Source organism: Elephas maximus, chromosome 12 (assembly GCF_024166365.1).
Source record: "Elephas maximus indicus isolate mEleMax1 chromosome 12, mEleMax1 primary haplotype, whole genome shotgun sequence".
Taxonomy (NCBI): Eukaryota; Metazoa; Chordata; class Mammalia; order Proboscidea; family Elephantidae; genus Elephas; species Elephas maximus.
This window is the reverse complement of record NC_064830.1, coordinates 53,759,054-53,771,444: the sequence shown is the minus strand read 5'-3', so window position 1 is coordinate 53,771,444 and position 12,391 is coordinate 53,759,054. Positions and strand designations below refer to the sequence as shown.

Genomic DNA, 12,391 nt, shown 5'->3' with positions numbered 1-12,391 from the left:
CCAATTTTTGCTTTATATTTGAGAACTTGAACATCAATACCACAGTGCTGGGAGGGGCAGTCCCTTCTCCTCCTCTTGTCTCCTCCATTGTTCTTCTCCTAGTCCAGGTTTTCTCAACTTCAGCACTATTTGACCAGATAATTCTTTGCTGTGGGGGCCTTGGCATTGTAGGATATTGAGCAGCATCCCTGGCTTATACCCACCAGATACCAGTAACAACCTCTAGTCATGACAATAAAAAATGTCCTCAGGCATTGTCAAATGTCCCCCTTGGGGAGAGGGCAAAATCACCCTCAGTTGAGTGCCACTGCCTTTTCCCAAGTCTAATCGTAAGATTGGGATAAAAGCACAGCTCCTCATCTGTGTTTCAACATAATAGCCATGATGAAAGTAATTGTAGCTTCTGTGCTGCATTTGATTTCTGTTGAGACATTTATTTGCAGGCAACATGACCGGGCATCCCAGCCATGCCTCAGTTACAGCAGTGTCCCGATGTGCATGCTCAAGGGCTGATGGTCTTAGAGCCAGTCTTACTAGACCGTCTTCACCATCATCTTCTGCATGATCCCACAGGGGGAGGGGGAAAAGCTGTCTCCCTTTCAGCTGGTCCCAAGATCTCTAAGCAGGAGGCCAGTGCATAGCCATACTCCCTCTTCTTTTAAGTGACACCCTTCACCTTTTCAGAACACATAAGCACCCCTACACTTTCTTTTCCACCTTCACTGGTACACAGCTGTGGGAGCCTCTTCTTTGTCCCTCTGTCTCAATGCAGTTATAAAGATTCTCTGTTTGCTTCTTTCACTCGTTAGGGAAGAGCAATGGAGGAAGAGAGAGGAGGAAAAGGGACTACCCCTCCCAGGCACTGGCTGCTGTTCAAGCTCTCCTCCACTATATCTCCTCGCTATTCTCTTCTATCCAAGGCCAAAGAGGCTGTCTCTGTGGGGTTATTGTATACCTGTTTGCCCTCCTCAGTGCAGCTCATGTGACTGCTGAGATTGTATTCAATCCTCATCAGAGAGAGGCTTAGGTGGTGGGAGTAGAACTGAGGTTCCTTTCCTACACTGGGAATCTGAAATCCAGGGATGTCATACCAGGGAAGAGTACAAATGCTTACTCTTCTTAAGCCTTTTAAAAAGGAGAAAGTACTTTGCAAATGATAAGAGAAACGGGTAGCACCTGTATATTTTTGCCAAGAAAGGAGCCAGACTAAATTCCTCAAAGAGAAAAGAAAAGAAATCCCTATGAATTCAGGTGCTGCCTCAAATACAGAAAAGCAAACAAAAAACCCTGCCGCCCTTTCAGAGGCTCCCTAGGAGGAGAGCTGACCTGTTACCTGTAACCCTCAATGACTCTCTCGGCTCCAGACTTGAAGCCTCGCGGTGTGGTGGTGAACATGATCCCTGGGCTGCCAGCTCACATCCTGTTCATGTGTGTACGCTACGCAGACTCCCTGAATGACGCCGATATGCTAAAGTCCCTCATGAACAGCACCATTAATGGCATCAAGCAAGTGGTTAAGGTAGGAACTGCCTTTGACATTGGCCATTGGTGTTGTATCTAGGACAAAGAGCAGTGTGGTGGAAAGGCTGGTGTAAAAGTAAGAGAAAATTCATTGCTAATTTCCTTTCCAGCTTTGGCAGAATCCTAAAACCATTGTTAGCTTACTGATTCTTTTCCTGGGAACTCATTAAGTGATAAATGAGTAGATAACAGCTTAATTAAGCATTAAATCTTCCTTCAAACATCGCTTGGGCCCTTGGTGGCAGAAGAGTTGCTTTGTATAAAGAGCTCTCTGGGAATGTTTGGCTCAACCTAGAATCTTGGGATAGCCAGCCGCCTGAGTTGGGTAGGGTGGTTTTTCAACACAAAGCTCAGTTTTTTGTGCTGTTCTGGGTATGGAAGTTCCATCGGCCACAGTAAGTGCAGTTAGTACCGAATTCCACTTTTTTTCTGGGAAATGACCATCCAGTTTACAACTGTACGAAAAAGTCCAAGTTGCTGGTATCATAATTTACTGGTCCACATGGGAAAAAAAAACATGGGAAAGGAGCAGCAAAATAGAGATCCAATATCTTCTATCCCCTCCAAAAGAGAAGAAATGTTTGATGGGATGTGTTTGAACTTTTTAATGGGGGACAGGGCCTACCTCACTTTTAATAAATGTTCTAGAAGAGTCATGAGTAATTAAATCTTATTTTAAATACACTAAGAAGAGGGACGAATAAAAATAGTGAATGTGTGAGAGGTCGAAGTATGGGGAATTCTTCCCCACCCCACTCCGCCAGCAAAAAAAAAAAAAAAATTATACCCAGAGTTCATTATTTGCCAGGGGACAGGAGTAGAGTTAGCATTTGTTGTGGTGCTGGGTACTTTATAGTCACTGTTCACAGAAGCCAGTGGTGTGTTCTTGGAAGGGGCTCCCATAAATTGATGTTTTCCCAGTCCATATTTTCATAAATTGGGTTTTCTTAAGACAGGATAAACTTGCATTGTGTTCCAGGCCATCTGTACACAAGTATTTGCCTCATCTTGCTGCTTATCTGTGAACTTTGGAGGAAATGTTTAACCAAATATTTATAAACCAAAAGATGCCTGGACCTGAGGAGTATAAATCCCCTCTCTCACCAAAATCTCTAGCCCTAATTCTCCAGTAGCTCCCTCCCACTGCCTGTGTATATCCAGGACCCTCCCCTGCCCACCTCCAACCTACAGACACATTAAAGCAACCCTCACTTGGCCCCCATACCCTCTTAGCCACTGCCCCATTTTTCTCTGCCCCCTGACTGGCAGAGTGCTTGCACTAGTGGTCTACACCAATTCGCTTTTTCACTCCTTGTGATCTGGCTTCTACCCCTACAACTCTACTGAAAGGTCACCGTTAATTTCCTCTTACTAAATCTAATGGTATTTCCTTCATTTTTATTCTCCTTAAATTGACTGAAGCATTAACATCATCACTTCAACTCCCCTACTTAGTCTTTCAAGTCCCAGGATTCTCCTGGCTTTCCTCTTACCTCTCTGATCTCTGTTTCTCTGCCTTCTTTGCTTGTTCCTCTTCTTCCTGCCCTGTAGGTGCAATGTTCTCCCCAACACAGTCCTTGATCCTGAACTCTTGTCTGCCAACCCTCTCTCCGTCAAGGAGTAGATTATCCTCCCTCTTTCATGAGACTTTCTCAGCTGCCTTGATTCCCCATCATCTCTCCATCCTCCAAGCTTCTGTGACACAGTCCATGTCGGTCATTTGGGCAATTTTCACCCTTATTTAACTGTGTCCTAGATATGGTATATCTATCTTACCACCCAGAATGTGAACTTTGGAGTGAAGGGCCGAGACTTAGGTTTTGCGTGTATTCCTGCAGTGTCTACTTCAGGCTTCATAACAATTAAGATAACCTGTACAGAAATACTTTTCAAGCTGTAACCTACTATATAAATGTAAATGCTTATCATCATAGTATAAATGTAATAAAAGTTTTAGTGAATAAAATAAAAAATTAATTTTCATCATAAGCCACCAGTTAACCAAACAGGTAAGATATGTTTGTTCTAGGGCTCAGAGGAACTGACCTCACCAAGTCTAACTTTCTCTTGTTTTTTTTTCCTTTTTTAAGGAACATCTAGAAGACTTTGAGATGCTGTCCTTTTGGCTCTCCAATACTTGTCATTTTCTCAATTGTCTGAAGCAATACAGTGGGGAAGAGGTAGGGACTACTATCTGCTTTGGGTTTTGTGCTGACTGCTGGTCTCTTACCTCCTCAAGGGCCATCACTCACCTCAGGGATTAGGCATTGGAATGCCCAACTTCAGGGATGGCATCTTCTCTAAGTGGCTTTCTTGCTTTCTCCTCACTCAGGAGGCCAACTGGACATCCTATTGGACTCCTGGGCATGCACCACAAGCAGGAGGCTTCTGGAAAAAGGCTTAGACCTCAGTTTCCTCAACTTTTAAATCAGTGGGGTAGATTTGATGATTTTTAAATGTCCATCTGCTAATGAAATTCTGACTCTAAAATACAGCTTTTAGTCCAGCATGCCTGCTTTCTCACAACTGCTGACTCCACAAGATTGACTGGTCACCTGTAGTCTATAAACTAATTTCTTTTGTCAGCCCAGCTCTATTTCCAGTGAGGTAACATTATAAAGACGTTCTCCACCTTCAAGTACTCGCGGGGCAAAATTTTATTGAACTAAAATAAGAAAATAGCTTTTTAGGGTTTTCACTGTTCTCCAAATGGTTTTCCCATTTTATAATCCCACCAGCAGTATATGAATTTTCCAGTATCTCGTACCTTCAGCAACATTTGGTATTTACAGACATTTTAATATTTACCAATCTTATATGTGTAAAATGATACCTTGTTAAATTGAATTACATTTGCTTGATCACTAGTGAGATCAGGCATCATTTCCTATGCTTTTTAGTCATTTGACTTCCCTTTTAAATTATCTGGTCAAAACTTCTCTATTTTTCTGTAGGGTTAGATTTTTTTTCTTATTGATTTGTAGGAGAGCTCTCCATATTATGGATAGATTGTGGCCTGTCTTCTAATTTTCCTTATGGAGTCCTTTGTCATACACAATTTTTTAATTTTGATGTACTTGGGTTTATCAATCTTGTTCTTTTATGATTTGTGTTTTTGTGTCTTATTGAAGAAATTCTTCCCTACACTGAGACCATGAAGATATTATCTTCTAAACTTCTAGAGTTCAAATTTAGAGTTGACAGTTATATATATTAAAAAAACCAAAACCGTTGCCGTTGAGTCGATTCCAACTCATGGCGACCCTATAGGACAGAGTAAAACTGCCCCATAGGGTTTCCAAGGAGCACCTGGTGGATTCGAACTGCTGACCTTTTGGTTAGCAGCCGTAGCTCTTATCCACTACACCACCAGGGCTTCCAGTTATATACATATAGTTTTTTTTTTTTTTTAAATTATGCTTTAGGTGGAAGTTTACAGCTCAAGTTAATCTCTCATATAAAGATTTATACACATACTGTTATGTGATGCTATAATGTGACTGCACATTCCTCCTTTCCAACCGGGATTTTCCATGTCCATTCAACCAGTTCCTATCCCTTTCTGCCTTCTCATCGCTCCTCCAGCCAGAAGCTGCCCATTTAGGCTCATGTATCTGCTTGAACTAAGAAGCACACTCTTCAGGAGTATCATTTTATGTTTCATAGTCCAATCTAATCTTTGTCTGAAGAGTTGGCTTCAGGAATGGTTTTAGTTCTGGGTTGACAGTCTAGGGGCCATGTCTTCTAGGGTTCTAGTCTCAGTCAGACCATTAAGTCTGGTCTTTTTACGTGAATTCGAGTACTGTACCCCACTTTTCTCCTGTTCCGTCAAGGACTCTCTGTTCTGTTCCCTGTTAGGGCAGTCATTGGTGGTAGTCAGGCACCATCTAGTTTTTCTGGTCTCAGGCTGATGGAGTCTCTGGTTTATGTGGCCCCGTTTGTCTTTTGGGCTAACATTTTCCTTGTATCTTTGGTGTTCTTGATTCTCCTTTGCTCCAGGTGAGTTGGAACCAATTGATACATTTTAGATGGCTGCTTCCAAGCTTTTAAGACCCCAGATGCCACCCACCAAAGTGGAGTGCAGAACATTTTCTTAATAAACGACAGTTATATTTTTAATATATCCAAAATTGGTGTGATTATCTATCTTAAATTGATATATGAGGTAATGGTCTCATATTTTTTTTTCTATATGGATAGTCAATTTTCCCTTTGAAGAGAAAATAAAATTAAAAAATAGAAAAATAATTCTAATAATACTATAGAACAAAGGAAAAACAAAGAAAAACCAACTTCTGCCAGGAGGAAAAAAAAAATTTTTTTTTTTTTAAATTTTAAAAACACAGTCCAGTGAATTTAAGACAAACTAGTATCTGTGAGATATCAATGAAAAGGGATATTATTCAACACCATTTATTGAATGGTGCCCCCTTCAGGCATGTCCTTTGCCCCCTTCAGCCATGTCTAGAATGAGTGTTTTTTTCAATTGCTATATTTTTTGGTTCTAAAATTTCTATGGTTCTTTTTCCCCTCTGCTTCTTACCATAATATACTATTCTTGCCTTATATTTTCTTTTTCTTTTATCTCTTTGAACATGTTAAACATACTTATTTTGAAATATTTCAGATTGGTCTGTACTCTGTAAGTATAAGATTATGAACCACATTTATTATATCTCCTGACTGCTTACGGCAGTTTGTTTCCTTGGATGTTTTGGAATTTTCTACTGTGAGCTTCTGTGGAGTTGTTTTCCACTGCGGTCTAATTGGAGCTGACACACCTATTTGTAGGGATGGGGTTGGGGAGGCAGTGACATCCAGTTAGTAAGACGGACTGAGATCATACAAGAAAACATTGCTATTTTTTTTCTTATAGAAAATAAATGCTACCTCAAACATCAAGAACTCATTTGAAACAAATCAAACACTGAGTTTTGAAGTACAAGGGTTATAGGAGAAGCCAGTTATAATATCATTGTATAGATAAAGTTTTAATTTTCTACATGTCTGTATTATTGGGGTGTTATCTGTATTATTGTAACATTTATGTCCTCAAAATTACTTTTAGGAATTCATGAAGCATAACAGTCCATGTCAGAATAAGAATTGCTTGAGAAATTTTGACCTGTCAGAATACAGACAAATTCTTAGTGATGTGGCTATACGAATATATCACCAGTTCATTATCATAATGGAAAATAACATTCAACCAATAATAGGTAAGAATTGACAAAAAAAATATTTACAGTAACACTGAGACTTTTTAAAAAATAAATCGCGTGTGGAATGTGTGATTACAAATAACATAGTTTTTAAAGACCAAGAAAATTTAATTACATAAATGTCTACCTTTTAATTCTTTGATTACTTAAAATGACTCCATGAATAATAGCACATGGTTAATAGTTTTCTTTCTGTAAATGTAATTCATCCTGAACAGAAAGATTTGGAGAAGTGTTACTTCTTACATGGCTATTCTTGGGGCTCAGTTTTTTGTTTTTGTTTTTGATTTTTGAAATCTTAAAGTACTACTCAAATTTTGGTCATACTTGGTCATACAATACTTTCTTCAGTTTCCTCAATTTTCTGAAATTTAAATACCTTTGGTTTTAAATGGTTCCAGACCATAAGCTATCACGTTAATCTGCTCTCTTTTTTGAGCAGGTGCAAAGAAGACATTCTCTGAGCTCAGAAAAGTTCCACTTCCCTCTGTGCAGTCATCCACACCTCTCCCCATGCTCCCAAATCCTTAGATTCTTTTGCTTTCTTTTTCACAACTGTATCCACTACCTCTTGCAGAAAATGTCGTATCTGCTGAAATAGACCCATGAAAGCAGTGGGAAGTGTTCTCTGGGTATAGAACAAGATCTTCCACTTTCTCTGCAGTGCCAGGCATGCTGGAATATGAGAGTCTGCAGGGCATTTCTGGCCTGAAGCCCACAGGCTTCCGGAAGCGGTCATCCAGCATAGATGACACAGATGCCTACACAATGACCTCTGTCCTGCAGCAGCTAAGCTACTTCTACAGCACCATGTGCCAGAATGGCCTAGACCCCGAGCTCGTGAGGCAGGCTGTGAAGCAGCTCTTCTTCTTGATTGGGGCAGTGACCCTGAACAGCCTCTTCCTACGCAAGGACATGTGTTCCTGCAGAAAAGGGATGCAGATAAGGTAGGACCCACAAACCGCCACTCAGCCTGAGAGGCTGCCAGAACCTTCCCTCCTTCAGTGCCACCCTCCCAGTGGGCTGCACTGCTGCTAGAGTCGCGTACAGGGGCCTCCTGGAACCTTGGAGATGTTGGCCACCTGGTGCCTGACCCCCACTCCCGTAACTACACCACCAAACTTGAAGCTAGTGACTGTAACTGAGAACTGGTAGTTGTAGTTTTTAAATTCTGGCCCTCTGTGGTTATCATACAATCAAGCAGTATTTATGGGCTGTCTTCTGTGTGAATAGCACTTCCTGGTGGAGGACACAGGAAATGAAGGAAAAGACAATATGATTCCTGCCCTTGAGGAGCTCAAAATAGTGAATAACAACTCAAGGCAACTGTGATTAAGTCACGAACAAGTGGTGCAGGAAATACTTGCGAAGAGAGATTATTGTGGATGGGAAAGCTGGGGAACCAAGAGAGCTGTGCACTGAGAGATAAAGAAAAGGGAGAGGAACATTCCAGGCAGGGAAACAAGACTGGCAAAGGCATGGTAGTAGAACTGAGTTTGGACACCTGCTCTGTAACAGTGAATAGCTGTGTCTGGATCATCATTATAAAAACGATGTCTTGTGTAGAACTTCATCTCACAATCTCCACAATAGCATTTTTATAGCAAATTTCATTAGGGCTCTTTGTCCAGTAATCTTTGATAAAAGTGAGTTTTTATTTCCCTTATTTTCCAGGTTCTAAAATGTCTGGTTGGTTCCTCTTTATATCTTCTATTTCTTTTATGAGACTTCCCATCTTTCCATTCATTTTAAGAATTTCTCCTTACTTTCTGGAACAGTTTTATGATAGCTACTTTAAAGTCTTTCTCAGATAATTCCAACATTTGTGTCATCTTGGTATTGGCATCTGTCGACTGTCTTGTTTAAGGTGAGTTGAGATTTCCCTAGTTCCTCATATGCCAAGTAATCTTGAATTATATCCCGGACATTTTGAGTGTTATGAGACTCTGGGCCTTTAAATCCTACAGAGATGCTGCAAAGGTCCCTGAACTGCAGCACTAGCTGATAGCTATCCCTTTGCCTCATTTTCCTGGCTAGAAAACAGACTCGTACATGTAAAAACAAAACAGGAAAGGATGACAGTGCTATTAAGACCATTACCTTCATTCCAAATAGAATGCAATTTGACTCCTCCCCCCAACACACACACACACACACAGACACACACACACAGACACACACACACACACACACACACACACACCCTCTCTCCTGTTGGCTATTCAGCTCTCTCCACCCACTCCATCTTCTGCAGTTGTTTACCTCAAACCCTGGGGTGCTGTCTCCCCAATTCCCTGCTTCCCTGCTGCCCTTGAAAACAAACACCTTGGCCCTTTTTGTTTCTAGAGTTTTACTGCTAATTGCTACAGGGGAGCAGATGGGAAATAACAATAAGGAGGAAATTACAAAGTTTTAAATTAAAAAAACCTTAGCATTCTTACAGTCGGAGTCCCAGACTACTTAATGTGGCTCCTGAAAGTACTTTCATAGCTGGTGGACTATGTCTGAAGGGCAGAAAGATTCTACACTATCCAAATAGTGTCAAGGAATCACCTTAACAGTAGGAGCCATCAGGTGGCAGCACAGGGCATGTCTTTTCAGGTCTCTCAGAGCAGGCAGGCCAGGTATGAGGTGCCAAGTTCTCTAGGAAGCGGCAACCTAGTACCACATCAGGGCAAGTGTTTGGGCTGAAGAAAAAGGAAAAGCAAGGGATTTTCACCCTCTCTCTGAGTCTTACCAAAAACCAAACCTGTTGCCGTTGAGTTGGTTCCTGCTCATAGCGACAGAGTAGAACTTCCCCACAGGGTTTACAAGGCTGAAATCTTTATGGAAGCAGACTGCCACATCTTTCTCTGAGCACTAGGAGCCCTCTCTTCTGCTCCTTCAGCCGTAACTAAAGGGCTTCTCCTGGAGCTCTTGTCAACATCAACACCCACGGCTGAGTTTCAGGCTGCATTGAATTCAGCCCAGCGAATACCAGAGGGGAAAATTTGGTAAACTCACTGTTAATTTGAAGGTACTTCAAACTCTTTTTTTTTCAAACTCTGGTCTTCTTCCACAAGCCACCTGCTATTATTTACTCTTCAGAGTCCTTAGATTTTTGCATTCTGCCCAGGATTCATTGCCACATTCAGTGGGAGAGCCAGGGTGTTTACTCCGTGACCAAGACTACCACAGATAGTTGAGCGGGAGAATTAAAATGCTCAGGTTTCCATTTAGAAAGGACTGTGGCAGGATGAGTAGGATAGATTAGAGGGAGTGTACAAGAAATGGGCTTGCAATCTGCTTCTGTAAAGATTACAGCCAAGAAAACCCCATGAAGCAGTTCTACCCTGTGACACATGGGGTTGCCATGAGTCACAAATCAACAACAAAGAAAGGGTATAGCCAGTGTAGGAGTTTTCTCACACTCGTTACATCCCAGTGGAATACATTCATTCAGCATTATTACTCCAGTGCTGTAACCTGAGAGAAGACCCATGTAGGGAGCTGCTAACCCAGAAAGTCAGAGCTGGGCCTGACACTAGAGTTCACCTAGTTCAACACTCTTTTTTTTTTTTTTTAAACAGCTTTATTGATGTATAATTTCTATACCATAAAGTTCACCCATTTAAAGTGTATAGTTCAATGGTTTTTAGTATATTTGCAGAATTGTGCAACTGTCACCACAGTCTAATTTTTGAACATTTTTATCACTCCAAAGAAAAACCTTGTACCCAGTAGCAGCCGCTCCCCAGGCTAGCCTACTTTATGCCTCGAAATTTCATATGAATGGAATCATAAAATATCTTATCTTTTGTGACTGATTTCTTTCACTTAGCATAATGTTTTCAAGGTTCATCCATGTTGTAACATGTATCAGTACTTCACTCCTTTTTATGGCTAAATAATATTTCACTATATAAATGTACCATATTTTATCTGTTCATCAGTTAATGGACACTTGTGTTATTTCCCCTTTTTGGCTAGTATGAGTAATGCTGCTATGAACATCCATATACACAGGTTTTCGTGTAGACGTATGTTTCATTTCTCTTAGGTAGATACCTGGGAATGTGATTGCTGGTCACGTGGTAACTCTATGTTTAACATTTGGAGGAACTGCCAGACTGTTTTCCAAAGTGTCTGCACCGTTTTACATTCCTCCTAGCCATGTATGAGGGCTCTCAACACTCATTTTACACATGGGAAGTTGAGGCCCAGAGAGGTTGAGTAACTACCTCCTCAAGCTCATACAATGGATGGGTGACATCTGAGAACTAAAAACCACACCTCAACTCATTACCTGTGATACTTAGTGACAGAAAGGAGAGTAAAAACCCTAGTCAGCTGAAAGAAAACCTTCTACCAACTGGAGATTTTCTGCCAGTTCAGGAAAAGAAATCAAACAATTTTTTATAGATACGTAAGTTGTCTTTTCAAATATCACCCTGGTGGTTTTTACTTTAATGCAGTTCTAAAACTTCACTTTGTAAGTTGTTGCAACCACTGTTCCTTCTCAAATTTTCCCCAAAGTCTGTAACACAGCCGTTCACCTAGACCATGATCCTTAGATCATGAGAACCGATCATCTGGTCCAGCCCCTCATGTTACAAACGAGGAAACTGAGTCCTATTGGCAGGCTGTGGTTCTAAGGCTGTCAGGGGGCTCTGATACCCTCTCAGGGGACACACAGGGACATTCAACACCCTGCCATGAAGCGTTCTGAATGGAACACCTGCTGTTCTCTGCTCCTTTGCCTCTCACTCCAGGTGCAATATCAGCTACTTAGAAGAATGGCTTAAAGATAAGAATTTGCAGAACAGCTTAGCCAAGGAAACTTTGGAACCTCTCTCCCAGGCAGCCTGGCTGCTTCAGGTCAAGAAAACCACAGACAGAGACGCCAAGGAGATCTACGAACGCTGTACCTCACTGTCTGTTGTGCAGGTGACCAGGCTTGCTTAGCATCTCCCAGATCTTCTCCAGCAGATCAGTGTGATTGGCATTGTCTTTCCTGGCTTAGCCAGCTGTGGGGTGCTCTTGACGGCTGTTTGGGGATCATACTTATCTCCTACGGCCTACCCTTATCTATTTGTAAGCACTTTATTTATATATTGTATCTTTTATTTATATAAAAAAATTTATATGCATTTTTTAAATACTTAACTCTGGGCCTGAAAAACACAAAAATGTATATGACATATTTCCTGTCCACCAAACTCACAGGTATGTATGTGTGTGGGGTGGAACGGGCAGGAGGAGACTGGAATTGGCTATTCTCTTACTGCTGTCTAATTGATTTATCTTGCCTCTTTCTATCGTCTCTCCTCACACGTTTTCTCCTTTCTTGGAAATAGATAACACATGGTTCCTAAAGCCAGATTGCAGTATGAAGAATGATCTGTGGTTTCCAATGGTTCCCAAACCACTGAAACCATTATTTCATGGACAGAGTTGTTCATTTTCAAGGCTTAACTCCTTGCTATGTAACCTTTGCAGATCATAAAGATCCTTAATTCATACACACCTATAGACGACTTTGAGAAAAGGGTGACTCCATCCTTCGTTCGCAAAGTACAGGTAAGATCCTTAGCGTGTGCCTTTAATTAATATTGTAGAATTCCAGGATTAAAGTACATTTTTACCAAACATGCAAATGAAAGGCACCA

General features: G+C 41.1%; 2 protein-coding genes across 3 annotated transcripts in view; both read left to right on the top strand.

Annotated features, from left to right (window-relative positions):
• The window catches only part of MYO5C (myosin VC), a 153,921-nt gene that overhangs the window by 137,635 nt on the left and 3,895 nt on the right, over positions 1-12,391 (top strand). Inside the window, exons 35-40 of the mRNA XM_049905158.1 lie at positions 1,365-1,519; positions 3,612-3,701; positions 6,590-6,740; positions 7,408-7,690; positions 11,495-11,669; positions 12,222-12,302. Coding sequence (XP_049761115.1) covers positions 1,365-1,519; positions 3,612-3,701; positions 6,590-6,740; positions 7,408-7,690; positions 11,495-11,669; positions 12,222-12,302 — 935 coding nt within the window. The remainder of the gene's footprint in view (positions 1-1,364; positions 1,520-3,611; positions 3,702-6,589; positions 6,741-7,407; positions 7,691-11,494; positions 11,670-12,221; positions 12,303-12,391) is intronic.
• Positions 12,224-12,391, top strand: part of GNB5 (G protein subunit beta 5) — a 99,442-nt gene continuing 99,274 nt past the window's right edge. For both annotated transcript variants that reach the window (XM_049905163.1, XM_049905159.1), the window contains exon 1: positions 12,224-12,302. The gene's annotated coding sequence lies outside the window, so the exon portion shown is untranslated. The remainder of the gene's footprint in view (positions 12,303-12,391) is intronic.